Source organism: Equus caballus, chromosome 2, assembly GCF_041296265.1.
Source record: "Equus caballus isolate H_3958 breed thoroughbred chromosome 2, TB-T2T, whole genome shotgun sequence".
In the NCBI taxonomy this organism is placed as follows: Eukaryota; Metazoa; Chordata; class Mammalia; order Perissodactyla; family Equidae; genus Equus; species Equus caballus.
The window spans coordinates 118850390-118876044 of NC_091685.1; the positions used below are offsets into that span (position 1 = coordinate 118850390).

Genomic DNA, 25655 nt, shown 5'->3' on the forward strand with positions numbered 1-25655 from the left:
GCAGATACATATACAGTTGTGATAAATTTTAGGAGAAAAGGAAACCAGGGTAAAAGTATAGAGTAAATAGGACTAGCATCTTAGATAGACTGGTCAGGAAGGGCTCCCTGGAGGAGGTGATACTTGAGCAGAGCCCTGAATAAAGTGAAAGAAAAAGGTGCCTGACGATCTGAGGGAAGAACGCTCCAGAGTGGAGGCAACAGAAAGGACCAGGGCCCAGGAGCCCGAGAATGCATAGGGTGCCCAGGGCAGAGCAAGGAGGCCAGGTGTCCGGGGCTGATGAAAGATGGAGGGAGATGGGAGATGGGGCAAGCTCTGAGGCTCTCGTGAACAGTAACACACACCATCATTTAAATCAATGAAAAGTAAGAAGCTACAGCAAGAGACTGAGGAAGAATAGCCAGTTATACAGGAAAAAACAAAACAAAACAAGAAGCGAGGGTGCTGTGGAAAGTGAGTGAAGAAAATGTTTTAGGAAGGGATGAATTTTTCGTGTCAAATGCTCCTAAGGGGTACAGTAAGATGAAGACAGTTACCCACTGGATTTGGCAATGAGGAAACGACTGGCGAATTTTACAAGACTGTTTCCTTTGAGTGGTGATGACAAAAGCCTGACTGGTGTGGATTCTAGAGACAGTTCTAGAGAGAATGGGAAGAGAGGAAGTAGATACGGGAAATTAAGACTATTCTTCTGGGGGCCAGCCCTGTGGCGCAGCAGTTAAGTGCACACGTTCTGCTTCCGCGGCCCGGGGTTCACCGGTTTGGATCCCGGGTGCGGACATTGCACTGCTTGGCACGCCACGCTGTGGTAGGCATCCCACATAGAAAGCAGAGGAAGATGGGCATGGATGTTAGCTCAGGGCCACTCTTCCTCAGCAAAAAGAGGAGGATTGGCAACAGTTAGCTCAGGGCTAATCTTCCTCAAAAAAAAAAAAAAAAAGACTATTCTTCTGAAGAGATTTCCTATAAAACGGAGGAGATACAGAGCAATCATACAGGTTGATTGCATGATTGGGTAAAGGAGCTATTTGCTTTGTTTAGTTTTTAAAGACAGGGTCCATTAAAGCAGGTTTTAATGCTGTTGAGCATGGTCCAGTTGTAGAAAGCCAGAGTGGATAATTGCAGGGTTGGATAATTAGTTGGATAAAAGGGGTCAAGATCTAGCACAAAAAAAGGAATGATGGTTTTAGCAAAGCAAGGAAATTTCAGATAGGAGGGAAGGTAGAGTGTAAATACTGAGATGCACTTAGGTTGGTACATTTTGTGCTGAAAGAATATGGACATTTGCTTATGATTATTCCTATTTTTTCTAAGAGATATGAAGTGTGGTCATCAGCTTGGAATAAATAAGGAGAAGAGAAATGTTGGAGGCTTGAAAGAAGAAGGGAAGGTGTAAAATAGAGATCAGAGAGATAAAAGGAGAAAGAAAGAGTGAGTGAGCGTGCAAACGCATGGGTTAAAGAAACTTTAATACTCAAAAGGATTGATAGGACCAACGACTGGAGGACCCAGATGGTTTGAAGAATTGATGGTATAAAAGCCAAAGAGGAAGTATAATGCTGCAAGTTAGGACCTGGAAGTAGTACAATCATTGATGATGATATAGTCTTGGTCACGAGCATAGAAATGGGTGGAGTAAACGACACAAGTATCAGAAGTGCCATCAAGGAACTGAGGAAAGGGCATCAGACGGATCATCCATGTCAATGGTTGTTATGAACTGAATGTGTCCCCTTAAAATCTAATCCCAATGTGATGGTATTTGGAGGTGGTGCCTTTGGGATGTAACTAGGTCATGAGGGTAATTAGGTCAAGCCCTCATGAATAGGATTAGTGCCCTTATAGGAAGAGGGCAGAGAGCTAGCTCGCTCTCCTTCTTCCATGTGAGGACACAGCAAGATGGCTGTCTGCATCCCAGAAGAGGGCCCTCAACCAGAACCTGACCGTGCTGTCACCCTGATCTCGAACTTTTAGTCTCTACAACTGTGAGAAATACATTTCTGTTGCTTAAGCCACCCAGTTTATGGTATTTTGTTATAGCAGCTCAAGCTGACTAAGACAATGGTGAAATAACAAAGAAGGAGCAGAATAGGGGTGCCTATAAAATGGGCAGGGAAGTCTCAGGGTAGCGAGGAGAAAAGTGTGTGATCACCAAAGGCCAGAGTCCACCCTCTAAAAAAGGAAGACAGGAGGTCCAGTTGCCTGAATTAACCATACATATAACACATAACACACACATAACACACACACACACACACACACACACAGTTTTACCTTCACTATGATCCAGTGTAATGGTCTGTTCAATTTCTGCATAGCTGTGACTCATGTGCTCCTGGAGAGGCTCTGTGCTGGTCTCCAGGAGATGAACAATATCCATTCGGTTGATCTTGGTGAGGCATTCAATGAGACTGGTATCTGGGATATTAGAGAAAAAGCATTTTACATCTGAGGGATACTCTTTTCAAAATCTCTTTCATTTAGTTGCCTTGCTAAAATTTTGATATTTGTACAGGGAACAACCGAAGCCCAATTAAGGGTCTTTGTAACAACAGCAAACAGATAAAGAAGAGGTATGCACAAAAAGGGTGACAGCATGGGCACAGCCCTAATAGCAGAGTTGTCAGATAATGTATAAGACACCCTGTCAAATTTGAATTTCAGATTAAAAAAACCTTTTTTGGCATAAATATCCCAAATATTGCATGGGATATACTTATACTAAAAAATTATTTGTTGACTACCGGAAATTTTGTTTTAGCTGGGTGCCTTCTACTTTTATTTGCTAAATGTGGTGAGCCTACCTAGAAGAATGGTCAGAGAAGGAAAGATAACTGCAGACTGGATGTAAATAAACGGGGTCTCTAGGTAGATCTTCAGAGAGACACTAAAGGGAGTGGCAAATTCAGACCAGCTGAGGGATGAGAAGCAGTTATGGTCTACATCACTTCCCATTTATTAGATGTAGTCAGAATAGCAGATATAAATCATTCTATAGAATAATCTACTTGACATTTTTTCCCCACTTAAGTTATTTGGGAGTAAGGGAAGTAGGAACTGAAGGTAATGCACTACCAATAAAACAATGACCAATAAAGTAATTGGGCCCACTGTCAGTATTTAGAAAATTTTAGGACTTTAATAACATTCCTGTTAGCAGCCAGTGCTGGTATCACTTTCCACTTAATGCTGCTCATGGGAATATAGAGTAAGACTCTTAGGCACCATGCATATTTTAGAAATATCATAGCTTGTTTTCATTTGCTTACAGTAGTACTTCAGATTGATGGCATTTTCTCTTTTGTTATTTTACTGAATTTGCAAGAAAGGGTTTGCGGAACAAGACTCATTTCCCCTCTAGCCTAACGCCTTTTACACACAGCCCCACCCACCTGTAGCATGTTTCCCATCCCTCTCCAGCCAGTACTTCAGTAGCGCATGACTCTGGTCTTGGAGGGAGTTAGGGTTCTCAATTCGAATTTGATGAATTTGCTCCTCAGTGAAATCCAGTTCTCTTGCTAATTCTAGAAGAGAAAATACTGCTCTGTAAACACAATGACTTCAACGTTTCAGTCTCCACATCGGCCTCGTGATTTTGTAAATGAAGTGTTCTTTGTATTGCTGAGTTATAGGGCTCCTTTTTCTGCTAACATATTAAAAGTAACTCTTATATGCCTTTGTTCTTCTAGCACTAATTTCAGATTTTTCCTTAAAATTGGGTATGGAATTGATCACTGTTATAGTGGAAATAATAGTACATTTGAGGTAATGATGATAAAATATGAATAATTAGGCCCATTTAATTCAAAAATGCAGGAGAGACTATTAACTCTGGCTCATACTCTTAACCAAGATAATGGAAAATAAATGACTGAAAACAGGAAAAACAGACCATTTCTCACTTTTAATCATCATTAGGTGACGGTTTAAGTACTATAAATCCTGTTTCCAGGTACTTGGATAAATATTGGTTGTGGATATAGTCTGGTGGTTGGATAAACTCCTTTCTTTGATTTGACATCACATGAATAAAAGGTCTGGGAAGCATTAATTGGCCTAGGTAAAAAGCCACAAAATTTTTCTTTAAAGTCTACCATTAACATTTTATATGGATAGTTATACATTGTGGTGTGCAAGAGTATGCATGTGTGTATGTAAATAAGATGCCCGCTTTGGAAGGCAAATTTGCCAATATCTTTCAAAACTAAAAATATGCATACTCTTTACCGAGCAATTCTACTTTGAGGAATATACCCAATAGATATACTCAAAAAAATACACCAGTACACAAGGATATTTATTGCCATTAACAGGAAACAACCTAAATATCCATCAATAAAGGTCATTGATAAAATTATGGTACCTCCGTACAGTAGAATAACAGCCATTTAAAAGAATGAGATACGCATGTCTATGCTGATGGAATATTTACGAGGAATATTAAGTAAAATTTTGCTTATTTTTAAATTATAGGCATAGATGTGGGCACTGCATATTTTTTTCTGAATACTTGAGAACGTGTTAGCAGCTACCTTTGAGGTAGGGGGCTAGAAGACCAGAGGAAGGTGTGAGACTTATTTACTTTCCATTCTACACCATTCTGTATGGTTGTATGGTTTGAGTTTTCAACAAGTATACAGATATCACATTTAATACATTTGTATACATAAAATATATTTACAAAACAAAATAAATAATTCTGAATGTTATCAATTTATTAAGTCAACCAGGGATATTTTGATGCTCTTCCTTCCCCCCAAATCCCTCAACTAAATAAATCTGATCAACATCTACAAATTACTTTAAAATGTTTAAAAGTGAGAAAATAGCTGTTCTTCTGGCTACCAGTCATTTTCTGTATTATCAATTATCTTATTTAAGGGTCCTATGAACACCTATTCATCACCAAATCTTTGAGAAACTGAAAGGAGAAGAATATTAACTTTATACTATTTCTTTCAATAAAGTAGTCACAAGTGATATAAAAGGAAGTCAGACCAAGAAAAAAAAACAGAAAGCCAGACTGACAATTTCACCTTAATATGTTAAGTCAAAGCTAAGATTTTGAAAGAGTAGCTTTTAAAACCTAAAAATTATTATTTATAAAGAAACCATATTCATTTTAGAATTCACTTTCCCTTAATAAATTAACATATATTATAAATTCTATACTTAAATATTCCCATTTCTCATAAAATTAGTGAAACATCTCATTCACATGTATTTCAACATTCATCCAAAGCAAATTTTAGTACTGAGCATGATGAAGATATCTGATATATGGTATCTAAAATAAGGAGCCCTGGTTAAATCTCAAATTAAATTTTACGACAATTACATCTAACGATGGTTTTGAAACACAGTAATCTCCCCAAAGTTTGGAAATCCACAGGTCTCAAAGGAAGGTGGTGAGGGTTGGTATATTCTCAAAATCTCCCAATCTAAAGTTCTATTATTCTAAATCCCACAGACAATAAAACACCTGCCCTGGTTCACACAGTGAGTTAATGCAGAGCCTGGATTTTCTAGTTTGTAGTTTATTTTTCTTTTCACTATTCCACGTGGTCTTCCTCAAGGAAAGAAAAAAAGGCATCTTTTCATTGTTAATGACACTTGGCTGATGCAATTACGTCATTTAAGCCAAGCAAGTTTTGTTGGAAAAAAGGGTCACTTCATTTTACCTGTCCAGCTGAAGCCAAGGTGATCAGCAATATAAGCCAGCCTTTCCTCAGTCCGTTCCTGCTCATCCTGTTGATCTATAGAAGGTCAAAAACAGAATGGCCAAAGGTTGTCTATGACAGGAGAGGAACCACAGTACCGACCATCCAAAGAAAGGAAGTCACTTGTCCAAATATTGGATGATAGCACTAATGAGCTATTACATTTTAAATCATATTAAATTGTGAGTTTGCCTGACTTTTGGAATGGAATGGGGGAATAAATCTAATTATGAATCATGAAAACCATCTGCTTCCATATCTCTTCAATTAAGACTCATCACTGGACATAATTATATAAGTTGCAGATTTCGAGTAATGGTAGGACTTTCCTGTTTAAATCATCTGAGAGAATACTGCCCAACAGAAGACAACCATCTTGTTCATTAAACACCAGAAAAATCATCACAAATGAGATGCAAAAGTGGAGTAACTGATTAGGACCTCTACTGTGGCAGTAGAGATCACTTTCAGATCATGTCCGCAAGAAATCACATCTGAGATGACCAGATTATGGGTTGATCAGACCATACTGGGTTTTTTCAGTGTGGCCAGAAATAACATTTTCCTTGGTCCTGGTGACCTTGGAAGAAAGGACAAAAGTGTATGTATTTGTCTGATGTATTAGTATCTATATACGTCTTTTGGGCAAACTTTCTGTCTGCTTACTACTAAGTAGGCTCATAGACTAGTCCCACAAACTACAATTTTCCCATTCATTTTTAAGCCCCATTAATTGATGGGTAGCATTTTAGATCATGGTATTTTTTATAACCCAAATATAAGATTAACAGTCTTTATTGTAGAGATATTGGAAGACCAGAGGCTACCTCTCAAAGCCATCTATGGTTTGCTTTTTTTTTTTTTTTTTTAACTCAGCGAGTCATCATCCCCTCAGTCAACTTAAATCATGCAAAGTTTGAGTTTTTGTTGTCTGCCGCATCTAATTGGAGTACATTCTCCAACCATCTACCACTGAAACGAAAAGCATATTTTTACCTTATATTTGTTTGCTTAAAGTGTTTACCAATGTTATCTGAAATCCAATCTTTCTGAATCAAAAACAGATCCACAACAATTGAAATTTCATGATATGAGAAATCTTCTTGGGCAAATGGCTTCCTAGCAATTACAAAATTGTTAAGTACAAATTACTGTAAAGTACTCAAAGGTAAGAATAAAAAGCAATGAATCTTCATAATATGAAGCAAAACCCAATATATTTGTGTGCAAAAGCAAAAGGGCACAATTCAAGGCTAAGCCTGGGACTTCAGAACAACAAAACTCAAAGCTTGCATGGCCTGACGTGCAGTGGCTGGAGAAAGGCAACTTCACCATTGCCTGTTTATCGTGTTTATGTTTTCCATAAGCATTCTCATTACTCAATCTTGAGATTGTTTTCATAGACAAGAGTATACAGAGAAAGCACAAAACACAAAGGGCTTACACAAACACAGTAATCACTACAGAAAGCTTAAAGAAAATGAGACACAAATCACCAAATAAAACAGACATACAAAAAAACTCTATCAAATTTATGACATGCGTAGCACAGGGAATCCCAGTGGCTGGCAAATACCTTCAGCATGGTCATGGCCATTTTCATCAGGGATGCGTTCAATCAGAGTCTCAATGGACTCATCCCAAATGGGCCTTGTGTCAAAGATGTCCTCAGGAATTGAGTGCTCGGTCTCAACAGGCGGCAGATTTTCAATGACTGAAACTTCCAGGGCACTACTACTCTCATCATCTGAAACTAGTTCCTGCTCCCTTTCTGACTGTGTAAGTCTATCCACTAGCTTGGAAGCCTCATCGCTAATCTCCTCAAAGAACTCGATGGAGTTCCTATAAAGGTCAAGGAAGTGCTCCTTACTGTCTTTTGTGGGGCTCGTGTCCTCCCTGCAGGAAGATGTGGTGCTTTTGCTCTTAACTGGCAATCGGGACGCAAATATCTTTGTTCTTGTGGCCCCTTCTTCGGATTCTAACTCAAGCTCCTCTGCCTTCTCTCCGCTCTCTGTTTCTGTCTCAGTGTAACTTCTAGTTTTTACTGGACTTTTGGCCTTGGAGTCCAAAGGATCGGCATCAGATTCAGATTTGCTTCTATCATCTCGTGCTCTGCTTGTCACGTCCTGACCCTGAGGAGCCACTGTTTTCTGGAGAGATGAGTCTAGAACCAAAAGCTGCTGCTCTACTCTTTGGACGGGTGCTTTCACGGGGATTTTAGACTTTGGTTTTGTTTCATCCTCTTTACTTTCCTCATCCAGGCTGGGTGGAACATCTTCAGAAAGGGAATTCTCATCCTCCGCAGATGGAGGTGCTGGGGTTGAAGTGGGGATAGTCCTTATAGGAATTTTGGATTTGCTTTCAGTAGAAGGCACACTCTCCATGGGTGCAGTAGGGATTTCAATTACTGATTTCTGTTCCTCTGGGGAAGAATCAGGAGAATCATCTTCCCGATCTGAATACACAGACCTAGTGACTGTGGAAAAATCTAAGTGAACTTGCACAGCGGGCTCAGGGGAATCAGGGCAAGATGTCTGCTTCACACTGGACTTAGGAGGTGTGTCACTCACTTGTGTGGTGGGGAGGTCCTCAGGCTCTGCAGAAGTAGCATCTTCTGTTGATGTTTCAGCAGAGGCTGAAATTTCCATTTGGGAGTTAAGTTGAGCATCTGAAGAAGGTATTTCTTCTACTTCCTCACTCAGGTCGTCAGGAAGTAAGTCTGCCTCATCATCCACTGGTTCTTTTGATTGTGAAAGTGCTAGTGACTCAGCTGATGTCTCAAGCTGTGGAGGCTCAGCCCCAGTACTCACTCCTTTCATGTCTTCAGAGAGAGTTTCTTCGCTGGATTCTTGCCCAATTTGGAAAAAATGAAAACTTTCATCAGCATACGACCTTTTGGTCATATCAATAGCACCACTTCGGGTCATCTCAAACAATTTTCCCTCCTGAAAGAGGAATGGATTTTGCTCACTGGTTGGAGTCCCCTCTTCAGTTGGGGTCCTAGCAGGAGTGGTGTCAGGGGTGGTACCCTGTGACTGTCTGTCTACCATCAACCCAAATATCTTTTGCTCTTCCTCTTTCACTCGGGCCTCAAAGGCTTCATCATCCTCACGGATTTCACTCCAGGAATCAGAATCCACATCAGTTTTTGTGATGATGACCTTGCTTATTTTTTCACCAACAACTGCTGAAGTATTTGGTATAGTAGACTCTACAGATGAGGGAGCTCCATCTGACTGCATTTCCCACAAGGTACTTTCTTGTTTGGATTCTAGTTCCATGTTTTGGTCTTCAAAGTTAGATTCTTTGCTTGAAACAGTTCTACTAGAGGAGCTTTCCACTGCTACCTCTGCAACAGAGGATGTGACTGTAACAGAACACACTTCAGAAGAGTGAAAACTTGTGTGACTTGCATCTGTTTGGGTTTTGCTTTCCTCGCTAGAGAAAAAAGATTGGGAAGGAACATTTTCATAAGGGCTTATGGTTTGAGGATCAGAGATTTCATCAGTCTCAGCTGGGTCAGACACTGGTACATCCACAGACAATCTATCTGTTTGGGGGGTAATTGATGAGTCTTCAGTGGAACAGTCCTTTGGTAAGCTCTCAAAAGCTTGGTCAGTTTTTGTGGCCTCAACTTTTGTAGGAGAAGAGGGAGAAACTAAGTCTTCATCTAATTCTTTTCTTTCAGATGCTAGACAACGAGGCAAAGAGGATGGAGAAGAAGAGCTTTCACTGGGGCCTTCTACTTGTGGAGATTCCAATCCAGAAACATCAAGCTCTCCTTCTGTGTCTTTTTCCTCAGCGTCTTGGAGAGGTAATGCTTCCTTATGGATAACTAGCTGCTCGCTGATATCATGAGCACAGGAACTGTGGAGACCTGAAGAGATAGGAGTGGCTGGGCTGCTAGGACTCCCAGCCTCACAGCCATGGTCATCATAGATTTTTGGTTGATCATCATCTCTCTTTAGATCATCATAAGACATATCTGGGCCCTCAGTAGAAACAGTCTGACTGTCTTCAGGTAAATGGGATTCACAAACTTTTTCTTCTTCTGATTTACCTGATTCTTCCTGAGTATCTTCATTCATCTTGAAAGTGTATTGTTTGGAAACAATAGGTTGGAACTGTACTTCTTCAGGACTAGAATTGGAGTCTATGCTGGATGGAAGTGGGGAAGGAGGTTGCACTCGAATAACTGGCTCTGGTAAGAGGCCTGAGTCAGCACCTTTCTTCAGCTGTGTCAACTCAGGTTCACTTTCTGAGGAGGAAGAAGCCTTTCTGCTCTCTGATGTTACCGCCACAGGGACCTCGCTTTCCTCCTCCGCACTCTCCATGTGTTTCGGTTCATCCACATCTGCTGAAGAGTCAGCATCCGGCTCAGAGGAGGAAGATGATTCTTCTTGCTTGGGCTCTTTTCTGTAGTCCCTTTTCTGCTTTGCTTCTTGTTCAAGTTCATCAAACGTTTTGATTTTGGTTACCATTTTGAACATTTCCTCTTCAGGTGTGAACCTCTTTTTCTCCCCATTTTCCAGGTCATCCTCCTCTGCACATTCATGAATCACAGCTGGTTTTGGTGTGCTTGCATCTGTGGCTTTGGGCGTGACCTCATAGCTAATTTCTTCAGAGCTCGGGGTGTCAGGAGAAAGGGGGCTCTTCCCTGAGCTCTCCATGAGCGACGTCTGCTCAAGACTGTCATCCTCAGCACTGCCATCCGGATCTCGGAGCAGCCGGGACCGCATAGAGGCCACTTCTGTAAAGAGTTCCGTTTTGGCTACGGCTGCAGGAAGAGGAAAGTGACTTGAGAGAATTCCAGCCTTCATCTTTGGTTCCACAGGGCTGCTTTCGAGAGAGTCACGGCAAGGGGACTCTTTCAGAGGACTCGGCTCCAGAGAGTCAGGGGTTTTGTGTGAGGAGTTATCCTCCAGCACAGGGCTGGCTTCCAGGGAGTCTTTGTGGCTTACTGCAAACGATTCATCAGCGCCAGGGCTGAAGACCTCACTATCGCGGCTAGGGAGTGCAAGTTCTAATCCTTGGGGACTTCTAACAACTCCCTGGGGCTTTGGTTCAGTCCCTGTGCCTGTCTTTACAGAAACATCAGGCAGCGGCGAGGCCTTTGTCTCATCTGAGGGCTTGGTGGTTGTGGATCCCTGAGCTTCAGTATCAGTTTGGGCCTTGAGGGCTGAACTAACGTATGTAGGCTGACCCTCATCACAGGAGGCTTCCTCAGCCAGTCCTTTGGGTGTTTCTTTTGCTAATGATACACTATTACTGTCAAGGTAATCACCTTCCTGTTTGGAGGATGTGTCTTTGGAAGGGTCTAGGGTGGCCTCCTTCAGCAGGCACTCAGCTGAGGGCTCTGTACCCTCAGTGACGGCAGCACCTGGCTCTTCAGAACCATCAGGCACGTCTTTGGTTGAGGGATGTTCTTTTTCTAAATGAATTTCTCTTGGTGTTTCTAACTTGGTAGTTTCATTTTCTTCCCTAACTGGCTCTTCACTTTTCTTTGGTGAGAAAGAAAGGCTTTCTGGGCTTGTCTCAGGGGTCTCTGCTAGGCCCTCATGCTTATAGCTTTCCTCCGAACTAATCTGAGGGGTCCCTTCCATCAGGCTGCCGCATGGAGAGCCTGCCACCCCCTCGTGCTTTGGGCTCTCAGAACTGCCGTCTAAAGCACCGCTCGGTAAAGAGAGAGCTGGAAGAAACTCATCTTTCACGTAATCTAGTGGAAACGTCGTGTTGAAAGGACTCGTGAGGACCTGGTCTAGGTGAAGTTGCGCCTTTTCCGGCTCTTCACTCAGGCGGAATTGTTGGTATTTCTCATTGTCTTCCAGTTCTTGCTTAATGACATCAGAGAAGTCAGTGGAGGCTTTCCTGTCTGGGCTGATCTGGAGATCCATGTCTCCCTGTTCCTCAGCCGGCTTTTCTTTGGGGACTTCGTTCTCTTTATGGCTTTCTTCTTCCGGTGCTGACCGAACAGGTTCCGGCGTTTTGTGGCTGACACCTTTCTCCTTTTCTCCAACTGTCTCTTCTTTCTTAAACCCTAAGGAGGAAGCACGGACCCCTCTTTTGGATTCTGAAGCTCCTGTTACCAGGATTTTCTGGCCTCGTTTGATGGTCTGACTCTCTGTTCTCTGTGTTTCTCTCTGGGTTAACATCTGCCCCTTTTCTTTTTCTACCCGAACCTTGCCTTTTTCCTGTGGCTGCTTTTGCTTTGCTGATTTGTGCTCAAAGAGTCCAGCCTTATGTTTAGATGGGTCCTGACCTGACTGGAAAGCTTTCATCAACTCCCGCACAGACATGGTCTCCTCGATTCTTTCTGTTTTTGAGGTGGGGGAGACAGGTGGTTGCTTTTCTGTTTTCCCAGAAGGCGACACAGGCAAGTGCTTCTCGGTCTTCCCCAAGGCTGACACAGGTGGATGCCTTTCTATTCTTCCAGCCGGCGATACAGGCGAGCGTTTCTCCGTTCTCCCAGGTGATACTGGCGAGTGTTTCTCCGGTCTCCCAGAGGGCGATATGGGTGGGCGCTTGTCTGTTTTACCTGAAGGCGAAACAGGTGGGTGTCTTTCTGTTTTTGTGGAAGATGACACAGGGGAGTGTCTTTCAGTTTTTGTCGAGGGTGATACAGGTGAGTGTTTCTCAGTTTTACTTGACGATGACACAGGTGAGTGCCTTTCAGTTTTTGCAGACGGTGACACAGGGGAGTGTTTCTCTGTTTTACTGGATGGTGATACCGGAGGATGCCTTTCAGTTTTTGCAGAGGAGGAGAGAGAAGAGTGTCTTTCGGTTTTCGAGGCGGGTGACGCTGGTGTGTGCTTTTCTGCCTTCAGAGAGGGTGACACAGCCGGATGTGTCCTGTGCACTATCTTTTTTGGCACATCCTCCTTGCCTTTGACTCTGATGGGCAACTTGCTTCGACCCTTCTGTTCATCTTCCACTCGTTTCTGAAGGGCCTTTACTTTGTCCTTTATGGAACCAATGGGAGTTTCTTCTATCAAAGGTGAAGTGGCCTTTACAGCGGGAACAGGCTCAGGGGCCAGACCCAGGTCTTCATCTAATGACTCTTCTGAACTACCTTTTGTAAGTTCGGTTTTTTCTGTACTAGCTTGTAAACTTTCCTCCTTTTGTTTCTGTTTTTCTTTTAATTTCCTTCTCACTGGCTTCTTTATTCCCAAGCTTGGTTTCTGCTGTTTCTGGGGAATCTGTGTCTCATCTGGGTGGGCATCTTTCCCTTCGTTTTCAGAGCTCCTGCCAACAGCTGGAGCCTGCGATGTCTCCCCTGCCATCTCCTGAGCTGGCTGCAGTTGCTCTCCATGAGGAGACACATAGGAATTGAGATCCTCAGTCAGGTAGTTCACTAGCCCAGTTGAGTCTTTCTCTACTTCCTCTTTGGTCTCTTTATCTATTCTAACTTCTACACATGGATATTCGGTGATTTCTAAAGGTGCTTTCTGCCTGGCCTCCTCTATTTCCTCATCGCTAATGATAACCCATTCCTCTTCCACTAATTCTCTCTCCGACCGAGCCCTCGGCGCACTGGCTTCATCTCTTGTGCAGGTTCCACTCCTCAGGATTTCATTCACTTTCTCTAAGTCCTCTTTAACTCTCTCAACGATTTCAAAGGGCTCTCCTGGCTCTTCCTCGGCAGCCTTCACCAGCTCCTTCACTTTGATAGAACCCGCCCTTTCAGATACATCTGTAGTCAAGATGGCGGTCATTTTGATCAAATCTTGTTTCATCTCGGAAACTTCAGAGAGCAAGTCCGGACTGGCTAGGACAGGAACTTCATTAACCAGGTGACTTTTCAGGACAGATGTTTCTGTAGATTCTGTCTCATCATCTTTGATGTGAATGAAAAACATTGAAAGTAAAATGGAAATCAAAAAAGATATTGGCAAATGTAATCAGGACTGAAACGACACAGTGTCTTTTCCTGTCGTGGTGGGAGGGACAACAAAATGGGCTGGGAATGGCAGATCCACAAGGTCTCAGGATACAAAAGCAAAGCAAGGCTAACGGAAAGAAAAACTGAAAAGAAAAAATGAGCAGGAAATAACTTGCTTAATTTTCTCACTTGTAGCACATCCACACATACAACAAAGCTATAAAAAATAACCAAGACACACACACACACAAAACCATCACAAATCAAAACAGAACGAACGCAGTGAAATTACACAGAGGTATCTCAAGATTGTTCAGATGTTACAGATCAATGTTGAAAAAAATAAACATGGGGAAAGAAAAGGAAAAAAGCATTAGAAATTGCAGAAAGTTGATTTCCGCTAGGAGAAAGCCAGTAGGAGCAAATTCAGAACACCTTCTAATGATGTATGTATATGTTTTTAATCATAGAAAAATCTGGATTTCGGTACGCTCAGTTCTGCCAATATATACAATGACAATATAAAAAATATATCTGAATCAGCTGCAAACCGGCATTTCATCTAAGGGAAACTCACACCTAACAATGAAACAAACGGTCTTGTGCTGAGAGGCATGCCCTTTCCTTGGAGCAACCTCCTTGTTTAGACACATAATGGACAGACCAAGGAGGGAAATAAAGGAAAGGAAAGGAAAACAACAAAAACAACAACTGTGATGAAACTACGTGAGTCCAAAGTTAAAATCTGATGCATGGCAACCCAAATCAGAGACAGTCACACGGGACACACGCACAGTTTATGTAAGCCAAGTTATTTCCATGCAAAGCAAAGGTGGAGTAAAACCGGTGGGAGAGGTGGCCTTGCTGAAAAGCACGGGCAGGGGGATGGGAATAAATTAGAACGAGTATGTAAAACCTTACTGTGGTGAAGCGTATTTATTTCCCTATATAAGATGCTGAATGCAGTACAGCCCGGGCCTAGGTAGCGGGGGCCTGCGCCCATGAAAAGCGAAAAGGAAAACTCAGTCAAATGCTTTCAGGATTTACTCGTGAAAAGACTGTAGGAGAGTCCCTTCAACAGAGCCAGCCCTTCTTTAGAGATTATTTTATACCTCGATGAAGATTCTTTAATGATTGTCTTTAAACCAAAAGAAAACCAAACACGAGTCTATATTTGAAGTTTTTAAAATATTCACAGCACCCAGGAGTCATTCAGGAGAATCCATGGCACTACAGGAACATAGTAACTTTTTTCTTTTTGTTTTAAATGATTGAGCCAGGTGGATATATTAAATTTTGATTTCTACTAGCTCCTATCCAAGGAAGAAAAGAAAGGGCCATGTAAATAAACACAGGAGTCCTGAAGGAGAAAGTGGGATAATAAAATAAAATCTCTTAAAAAAGAAAAAGGAATTAATGAAGGCAATGATAACTTCAGTATTTTAAATAAACAAAAGTGCCTTCTCTTGAGAGAATCAGTATTTGTTGAAGAGACATACTCTGTGAATATGCATATATAAAGATATATTTAAATAATTTATATCAATAAATATTTGCTCAAATATAAACCAATGCAGACGTCCAGAATTTCAAGGATTCTAGTCCTGAATACTGATTTAGCATGAGAGTAAGGACACTCTCCAGTAAAAGCATTCCAGTAACTTAGTAGTAAATTAAATTGTGCTAGGACTTCAAAATAAAGGGAAAAAAAGCCCTCAGGTCATTGATGGGCCAGATGACCATATTAAACATGGTTCTAAGTTTTCTCCTTTGGGGAATAGCACCCTGAAATACAGTGATTCAAAATAAATCTTAAAATGAATAAATATGAAAAATTTGAATTTTTTTCCTAAAGCATTTGGGGCATAAAAGCCAGAAAGATAGGCGAAAAATTCAACTACTTCTACACAGGAAGCCAGAGAGTCACCAGAAACAGGCCAACACACTAAAATGTTAATTGAATGTTACAGACCTGAAATGAGTTCTAAAATAGCTCTCTTAAGGTCTGTACAAACCAGTTCTCTCTTCAGTAGCTTATGCTTGGGATTTGCATATTATTTAAAATTAGCCCTGTAATGACACGCTGTTGTGATTAGCAATTTCATCCAGAAGGCTTTAATTTTTGCATTCTTGGTTCTTATTTTTTTCAGAAGGTTTTCACAAAAGTCCGTTAGACCTCAGCCCTAAACAAGTCAGTTACACTTCACCACAGTAAGGGTGGGGGATGGGGGATGGGGGGGTTGGGGGTGGGGGAGAGTTAGGGTTGGCTGACAGCTATTAAGACAGTATCACTTTCGCAGGTGCAGCCTACAAAAATAATGAGGGCTCTACCGAAGTCAGTGTCACTTGATATAAAAAGTGATACTGTCATGTCAGTGCTTGAAAAAAAATGAGATGACAATGTTATGCTAATAAATGCACAAAAACGGTAGGGTGGTCTCTAAACAAGCATAACAGCAATAGCAGGGTTAACAGGGATATCAAAAGAAAGTGAATGCTTAGATGAATAATCATTGCATTTTACTGCTAATTAGCTCATACATTAGATATATTTGTCATTTAACTGGCCAAGCTGCTTTTCTAAATACACATTAATCATTAATAAGGATAATATAAAAATATAATTATTATGGTGGTTAGTAATGGCAACTAGCTTGCATCTTAATTCATGCTTCTCTTTATTGTAGCCAGCTTTCAAACAAACTCAATTTAAAATCTTACTTTTTTCTGATGTCATATCGATCTGAAAGAAAACATACATAAATTGAATGGTTACAAATAGCATCTTGTGTCATAGCCCCTGATGCGTACAATAAGCTCATATTCATAATTACACACATTGGGAGACCCCATCGGCTAGAGCAAGGTCGGAGTAATTTGCTACAGTTCTTCCTGGGAGTCCCTTGATTCTTATCCCAACTTAGAAAAAATAAATCTCCTTTCTAGACACTATGGGTAGAAAGTCTTTCCGACGTGTTATTCCTGGGAAGATATGACTCAGGGTGTGTTTGATGTCAGAAATAATATTTATTAGGGAAAAGGCCAGGAAAAGAGGGAAGTGGGTATTAAACAGTAAGCGTCAATTTAGTTGAGAAACAGAAGGAAAGAACAAATAGCAGGCCAGGTTGATATGCTCTACAGAGGTAGTTTCATTATCGTTAATTACAAGCCAGAATGCCAAATCCTGAAAGAACACGAAGTGGATCTATTGCCCTGAACAGTTCCTGAAAATATTGAATAGAAAAACCATAAATCTAATGGGAAAAACTCATTTGAACTTAGCAAAGTTGGTTTTGTCATTGTATTGCTCTTTCAAGAAGTTGTGTAGGTATCATTTTGAAAAGCTTTGGTGATACAGCCACCAAGTGCAGGAAGGAAATTGAATACGTGAGGCAAAGAGTGACTGCACAGTTGAGGGAAAGAATGACCTCAGTCTGTCAGAAGTGTATCGTGTATCTGCTTACGCACGGCAGGATAACGAGTCTATAATCACGCCTCTTCTCCTGCTCCACTGCCAGGATATCAGTGAAAAAGTGAATTCATGGGGACTCTCTGAACTGATAAGGCCTTATATTTTAAGCTGGTGGGGACGAGGGTGCTCATTATACTTTTCTATGTTTTTGTATTTAAAATCCAACAGAACAACATTAAAAAAATAAAACCAGTATATTTGCAAACATTTAAATGTAACTAATAACAATTGCCTTTGTCTATCTTAGAAATAAAAACCAATATATTAATAGGTAAGAATAAGGAATTTTGCAATGATTTCTTCTATTTCTATACAATGTTTGGGCATTTTCAGATCCTTATAAGGGAAACAAACACATAGTTTAACTTCAAAGCAGGTATAATTCAAATGGCTACTTATTCAGGGTAAGCTCTCTAAGACCTGTTTTCTCCATCTACGATGTAGCATCTGTGATGGCACACACCTCATAGGGTGATTGTGAGTGATCAGCGCTGACGAGGTATGTGGAGCACTTAGTAAAGAGCCTACCTTATAAGAAGTGCTCATTGTCAGTAGAGTTCCGCATTATAATGTCATTACAGTCTAACGGGTGAACTACATGCTCCTTGAAGTTTTTGGAATCAGTGGTTCTCAAACTTTTTGGTCTTAAGACCAAAAAAATTACTGAGGAGCCCGAAAAATTTTTGTTAATGTTTGATATATATACATAAATAAATACCTGTATTATGAATTAAAGCTGATAAAACGATAGAACCCAAATACACAAGCACACATTCCAGAGTGTCATAGTGATGATATCACACACAATGTAGCCTCTGGAAAACTCTGTAGCTTGCGAGGATACGGGAGTTAAAAGGCAAATAATGTCTAAGTTCTATTTAAAAAAAGAGTTTTGACCTCCGGGCATCTCCAGACCAACCTTTGCGAACCACTGAGATAATAGTTTGATCTTCAGTAGTTGGTAGAGAAATATATGCTATTGCACAGAGACAGGATAACAATTTACAGGGAAACTTTACTGTTCTCTGAGGTCAGTCCACAAGATGAGAAAACAGGGGCTCAGAGAACTTACGTAAAATTGTGATGCTTTAGTTACTAAGAACAACTGTACAACCCTTCTGAGAACACAGGTAAACCACGGGCTTTTGTTAGTTATAGCCACGACAATGTCAAACAATTACCTCTTCCTCCTGTTCTTGATCTGACTCTGATTCCTGCAGCCCCAAGATGCCATGCAAGACGGGAAAAAAGAGAGCAGGAAGAGCAGAGAGCATTTAGAAGAAAAGAAAAGATTCAATACCCTGCCCCCAAACATCGACAGGCAAGCAAACAGTCAGGGCACCCTTATTTCTTCTTACTAATAGTTTACAGAAGACAGACACAAAAATTAAAAAGGCTTGACAAATGTAAAAGTCTGTAGGTTCAAGAGACAAAAGAGACAAAATTACAAATATACTAATTTATTACACCAAGGAAGTAAAATTATAAATATTCTAATTTCAGATGCTAGGTCACCAGCAGCCTCAAAGTTTGACACTCAAACTTTAATGGCATACATTACAGAAATGGAGATGATAACATCCCAGTCATTACAGATATTGGCTGAAAATGTTAAAAGCCACAAATAAGGATATGGTGAAATATTTTCAATACTTGGGCCATATTTAGGAGTTCTATTATAATAAATAGCTACTAAATTCTAAAGTATATCTGAAGTATACAAAGTTTGGCATGCTTTCTTTTCATTTTGGGTTACTCAATGAAAAGTTGTCCTGGACCACAGGGTATTAATAACTGTGTCTGATATGTCTTCATTGAGAAATATAATGTAATAATGAAGTAAACGCTTTCTTTTAGAGCACACTGAAGGCTCCCTCAAATCAGAGACAAAGCTCAAGCATCCCTCTCTATCACTTGGTGGACTGCCTGCAGCAGAACCTATTTCTTCCGGTCCTTAGGTGGCATTCGGTTCTGTGACTGACAAGTGAGCAGCCCTACCAACCCCATGCCTTCTGCAGCACTGGAGAGCAGTTAGTTTAAGCTCACTTGGGTCAAGAGACCTCTCGCTGTATTCTAATTCTTGGAAAATATGTAAATTTCCAGAGAGAGATGGTGCTTCATCTCATTTTTATCATTTAACAAGAATTCACGATGTTAAACTTGATGCTACAAGCTGTTCTCTCTGTGATTGATCTCTATTTACAAGAATAACTAATTAAGAAAAATATACCGTGGTGCATAAAAAGAAGTATAGGGAATGCTTTGCTTTGTGGAATCAAGATTTAGGATTTGAAATATATTTCTACTTCCCCAGGTCTCACCTACACCACTCACCCCAACCTCCCCAACCTCTAATACACACCCCAACAACTTGCTGCAAACTCCTATAGGCTGCCATGTGGGAGCTTTCTATTAAAAAGGGGGTGCCAGTTAAAAATTTTTGTAAATAATAAGAAAGAAGTTATCCCAACATTAAATTCTTCGATTTGATCAGGGTAATCAAGGAGTTTTGTAATGGGGAGAGGTTTGAAAAGGAAGTAATATCCGTAGGTAGACTGTGGCTCAGAAATTAATGAATTTATCTTTTTCAACAATGTTTAAAATCTACTCCTTATTTATACTCATCATGTTAAAATATCTGAAAAATTCACCTGATGCTCCTAAATATTACAGGTTATAAGATGAACAGGTACTTATTTTATCAATAAGATAAAATATCATGAGGTTGCTCAGAATTTAATAATATATAACTCGCCTGTGAATTGGTCGTAAACAAAAGCTAATGGCTCATAATATTTGGGAGGGCCAAATGCACTAGCATGGTCCCAGGAGGGTAAGTAAAAACAATAACGAAGACAAAGCCAATTATTTTATTTTTAAAAATTAGTCCAAAAAGTTAAACTTTAAATTCAAATTTTCTCTCTCCCATACCCAATATGTATTTATAGAAATTTTTCCATCAAAGTGAATTTAATGCAAAATAAGGTAGAGCAACTTTTTCCCTACTTAAATGGAAAATCATAAATTTGGCAGGGAATCAAATTTGTTTGATTTTTTTCATGCTTGCATTCAGTGTCTTTGCTTTTATTTCTTTTCAAGGCTTTGAAAATCAAATCTCACAGTGCCTAAACTGCACCCCAGCAGATTTTACAATACCTTTGTATAAACCGGCAGGGTGATGTTTAAGTTGCAGATAGCCTGATGCACCAGGCCTCTTGTGGATTTTGGCTCTTTCATAAATGATAGTCGTCCGCAAGGTTCCTGAGTCGTGTCACGTACCTTGAACAAGAAAGGAACACAGGCTTCACTCCTATCTGATGAATACTCTTTTTTTTTAATTAGATGATACTCAAAAGAATCAGGGAAAAATAAAATTCAATTGATAATGTAAAGTAAGGATTTAGAAGAGTTCCTTTTTCCTTTTCCTATTATCTTGAATGACTTAAAAAAATCATTCAGCTAAAAAAACCATTGTAGTAAAATATACATAACACAAAACTTACCCTTTTCACTGCTATACTTACCATTTTTAAGTGTACAATTCAATTCAGTGGCATTTTAAGCATACTCACTGAGTTGTGCAATCATCACTACTATGCAGAATGTTTCATTATCCCAAACAGAAACTCTGTTCCCATCAAACAGTAACTGCCCATTCTCCACTCCCCCAGCCCCTGGTAACCCCTATCCTACTTTCTGTCTCTAAAAATTTGTCTCTGCTAGGTGCTTCGTATAGATAGAGTTATACAATACTTGTCCTTTTGTGTCTGAGTTATTCACTTATTTTCAAGGCTCATTTATGTTGCAACATATATCAGAATTGCATTCCTTTTTTTTCTTGTGTTAAAATATGCTAACATAAAACTTATCATTTCAATCATTTTTACATGCACAGTTTAGTAGCATTGAGTGCATTCACAGTGTTGTACAACCATCACCACCATCCGTCTTCAGAACTTTTTCATCTTCACAAACTGAAACCCTGTTTCCACTAAAAAATAACTTCCCATTCCTCCCTTCCCCCAGTTCCTGGCAACCACCATTCTATATTCTGACTATGCATTTGACCACTCTAGCTCCCTCATACAAGTGGAAACACACAATATCATTTGTCGTTTTGTGTCTGGCTAATTTCACTTAGCATACATCTTCACGGTTCATCCATGTTGTAGCATGTATCACAATTTCATTCCTGTTTAAGGCTGAATAATATTCCATTGTATGTGTTTACTACATTTTGTTTATCCATTCATCTGTTGATGGATATTTGGGATGTTTCCACTTTTTGGATATTGTGAATAATTCTTTTATGAACATCGGTGTGCAAGTGACTGTTTTTTGGGGAGTCCCTGCATTCAATTCTTTGGGGCATATATACCCAGAAGTGGAATTGGTAGATCATATGCTAATTCTATGTTTAACTTTTTTGAGGAATCACCATAATATTTTCCACAGTGGCTGCAGCATTTTACATTCCCACCAGTAATGCATCAGGGTGCCAATTTCTCCACATCCTCACCAACATTTGTTATTTTCTGTTGTTTTTTTGGGTTTTTTTGTTTTTTGGTAATAGCCATCCTAACGGGTATGGAATGGTATCTCATTGTGGTTTGAATTTGAATGTCCCTAAGCTGTTGAGCATGTTTTCATGTGCTTACTGGCCATTTGTATACCTTCTTTGGAGAAATGTCTATTTGAGTCCTTTGCCCATTTTTGTATTGGTTTGTTTATAGAATGACTTTCGTACATCAACAATATCAGATATTAGCTTAATTATACAGCTGTTTGTGTTAAATGGATCCACTATCCCTCAGCAGTTACTGCTCAATGTGGTGATCTGACAGAACCTATCTTTAATAAGGCAAAACAATCGAACTTTCCAGAAATGGCTCAATGAAAGGCTCAGTGGAGATCTTGGGAAAACTTAATAGACTTAAAAAAACTTCAAAGAAATTTACAGACACATACAGAGAGATCACGAGGGGTTAAAAATAAAAGGCGTCATTGCTGATGGACTGTTCGGGAATGAGTATTCTGAAGCAGGACTAGTAAAATGCCGATGGAGACCAGCTGCTACCTTGTGAGGATCTTGTGAGAAGTGAGCATTAGGACCTCTAGACGAGAGAAACGACACTGGGAGAAACGGAAAAAATGAGTGGCTGGAGAAACAGAGAACAGAATTACTACTGCCTTTTTATTGGAATCTAGAATGAAACATGTATATATCACTGCCAAATTTGTAATTTGCATTAATATTCCTAAACAGAGACAACAAATTATTGGTGCATTAAAGTGTCTCTATAAATTTTTACTGAATGAATTTATGAAAGTATATCCAGTCTATAGCTCTATCTATGATAATCTCTTATTAGATTAAATGAGATCCTGGTTCTTTTTGAGAGCTTTTATTACAAAAAGTTGTCACTTAGAACTCTTTTGGTCTCCACATTTGTGAAATTCATTTTTAAAATTTAAGCATAAATATTTAAAAGATATAACAGTAAAAAAAAAAAAAAGAGAGACTTTTGGAATTTGGAAAAGAATTGCCAATTTTTCTAATTAATGAATTGGCTTTTTGTCCTCATTCTTGGTCTTAAACGCAGTCTATAACTAAAAACTAAGGTTGACTTTGAACTTCAAAAATAAAAATGATTGGTTTTCCAGGACTTCAAAATTTTACAGATATAGTTTAAAAAATCACGGGAAATGACTGAAAAGTAAATATTCTCTCCTGCTAAAGGAAGCAAAATCTTTACTTGATCTTGAATAAAATACATTATAAAATTCCATGTATATATTACCTTGACAAAGAGAGGAAGTCTGTTTTCTTTGAAGGCAAAAAAACTGAATATATGATGTTGGCCACTCTTGGTTAATGGCACCAGGTTGCCAAAACAGTCAACATAGATGGGTTTTCCTTCTAATACCTGATGAAAACAGAGAAAAATAACACAGAGTATAGTAGCTGCAATTATTACTTGTTATTTTCACAAACAAGTGTTGGTACTACTTGGAACACTAAAATTCTTTAAATATACAAACAACAATCTCTGCTGACTGACATTTTGTTTGTGACAAAGTGCATACGAGAACTCCCTCTTCTTATGAGTAAGGGGAATCTTCAAATGCACGATGCTATTTAATGTTAAAGTTCTCATTTCAACACTGTAGCATGTTACCCCCCAAAACGAATATATCTTTAAATCCTAAATTTAAATCTCTGATTAGGTAATTTTTGACATCACAATGAGCCAGGTTACTCGACTTCAATATCCAAAGGTCTACATTGATGGAAAATTCTGAAATAAGACAAAGTAATGTAGAAAAGCCCTGGATATTGTACTTTCACATTCACACAAAAAAATATACTTCCCAGATTGTTTTCTTTACTATTAAAAATAATAACAACAAGGAAAGATAAAAAAAATCTAAACTGTTATAGTCACTTACATACTTTATCAATAACTCATGATTTTTCCCAAAATAATCTTTAAGAGAGTCCTTTTCCTCTTCACATACACTGAGTCAACCCCTATAGGATAGGTCCAAACTGGCTAAAAATAGCTAATTTTGGACTTTGACCTAAATGATCAAAATGTGAACTGGTCTTTTTTTATCTATGACTCTACTTATTAAACATTATTTTAAATATGGTCTATTAATAAAGGTATAAACAACATATCAACATAATTGCTTTTAAATACAGCACCTCCACATCCCTGCTTCTGGCCACCTCTGCAAAGTTTTCCTGCTGCTCAAGGGTCTTATCCACTTTATCATCAGTCATGCAGAAACATCGCAACCTGGCTTCAATGGGGTCATGCGATTTGGCAAACACTACAAATTTGGCCATATACGGGACACAGATGATTTCTCTGTATACTTGGGATGCAAAGGTAACGGATTCCTGGATTTGTCGACAATCTATCAGCCAGAACCTAGAAAATGAAATACGGTCAGTTACTTGAAATTTAAAGTGTACCAGGTGAAAAAAAAAAAAAAGGTCCTTCAACATGATTAAAGTAGGCATTAAATGCTTCTTGGAAAAAGAAGGTGAGAGAGGGAAGATGATGTGACAAAGTAAAAGTAAAGGGAAAGATAGCGAGGAGAGGCAGGAGGAGAGATGGGAAGGAAGAAGGGAGTGAGGGGAAGAGAGAAAGATGGTATCAGGCATTTACGATCAACGATTAAATACTGCATTTGTAACTTTCTTCCTTTGAAGCTCTTCTGAGTATTCAACCTTCCGAAATGTACCTTTAGTGTTTTGGAATCTTTTTACAGTGGTGTCCGCCCATATCAGACACTATGATAAATATCTCACTGGATGCGTTTCTATTTTCCTCAGTTCCCCCTCCTAGTCTTCATTTCATTTCCTGAAACTCTTTCCAATAAAATCTACCCAGCTTCTCCTCATCTCCTCATTCTTTTCCAAAAACCTCTCCAGTCACCCAGGTTGGATCAATCTAACCATTTTTAAAAATCTGCTTTTGCTCCAGAACTCCTAAATATTGCTGAATATAATTCATAGAAGAAATTATTGGTTTTGTGACTAATTTATGATTTCTAGCCTCAGCTGAGTCTGTGACGTTGCTTGGCAACTTTTTCCTCATATATCATTTTACTCAGCATAGTGACAACACTAAACCTTTATGACACTCCTCGAGCTTCCCCCTCATGTCAGGCCGTAAGAAAGATAACTCCACTGAGAAAGTAGAGGCCACCAGATGGACGTTTTTCCAATTTGCTATCTATACACTTCCAAAGGGTTATTCCAGAGCCTTGTGCTCTGAAACCTTTCTCCATCAACAGCCACCTCCTTCTCTTGACTCCTTTCCTACAATCTTCAAACATTCATGAGATGTCCTTGTCCTCTTGGCTTCTCTTTTCTTCAAATTCCTGATCCATCTCTCTTCTTGTTTTTTTTTCTTTCCGGCTTTTTGGTAAAGTGTACATAACATAAAATTTACTATTTTAACCATTTTTAAGTGTATGATTCATTGGCATTAAGTACATTTACAGTACTGTGCAACCATTACAGCTATCCATTTCCAGAACTTTTTTTTTTTTTTTTGCAGGGGAAGATTCCCCGTAAGCTAACATCTGTTGCCAAACTTCCTCCTTTCCCCACCCCCAAAGTCCCAGTACATAGCTATATATAGTTGTAAGTTCTTCTGGTTCTTCTGTGTGAGCTGCCACCACAGCATGGCTACTGACAGATGAGTGGTATGGTTCCGGGCCTGGGAACTGAACCTGGTACACCAAAGTGGAGCACACTGAACTTTAACCACTAAGCCATCAGAGCCGGCTCTCCTGAACTTTTTCCTCATCCCAAACAGAAACACTACACCCATTCAACAATGATTTTCAATTCTCCTCCTCACTCCAGACCCTGGTAACCTCTATTATACTTTCTGTCTCTATGAATGTGCCTTGTCTAGGTACCTCATATAGGTGGAATCGTGTAATATTTGTCCTTTTATGTCTGGCTTATTTCAGATGTCAAGGTTCAGCATAGTTCCCAGCTCTTGGCAGGCACTCAATACTCCCTTTCTCTTTATACTGATTCAACGATATTTTAGTCACT

The 25655-nt window shown here is 39.6% G+C and overlaps 1 protein-coding gene across 50 annotated transcripts in view; it reads right to left on the reverse strand.

The window, feature by feature from the left end:
• ANK2 (ankyrin 2) overlaps positions 1–25655 on the reverse strand; it is a 618697-nt gene that overhangs the window by 13879 nt on the left and 579163 nt on the right. For 28 of the 50 annotated variants that reach the window (XM_070259801.1, XM_070259785.1, XM_070259793.1 and 25 more), the window contains 8 exons: positions 23781–24009; positions 22873–22998; positions 20228–20350; positions 18253–18285; positions 16321–16342; positions 5682–5756; positions 3393–3524; positions 2275–2418 (listed from right to left, as the gene is read on the reverse strand). In XM_070259801.1, coding sequence (XP_070115902.1) covers positions 2275–2418; positions 3393–3524; positions 5682–5756; positions 16321–16342; positions 18253–18285; positions 20228–20350; positions 22873–22998; positions 23781–24009 — 884 coding nt within the window. Of the gene's footprint in view, positions 1–2274; positions 2419–3392; positions 3525–5681; positions 5757–7296; positions 13555–16320; positions 16343–18252; positions 18286–20227; positions 20351–22872; positions 22999–23780; positions 24010–25655 lie in introns of all 50 variants that reach the window. The other 22 variants (XM_070259760.1, XM_070259771.1, XM_070259758.1 and 19 more) reach the window with 2 other exon arrangements.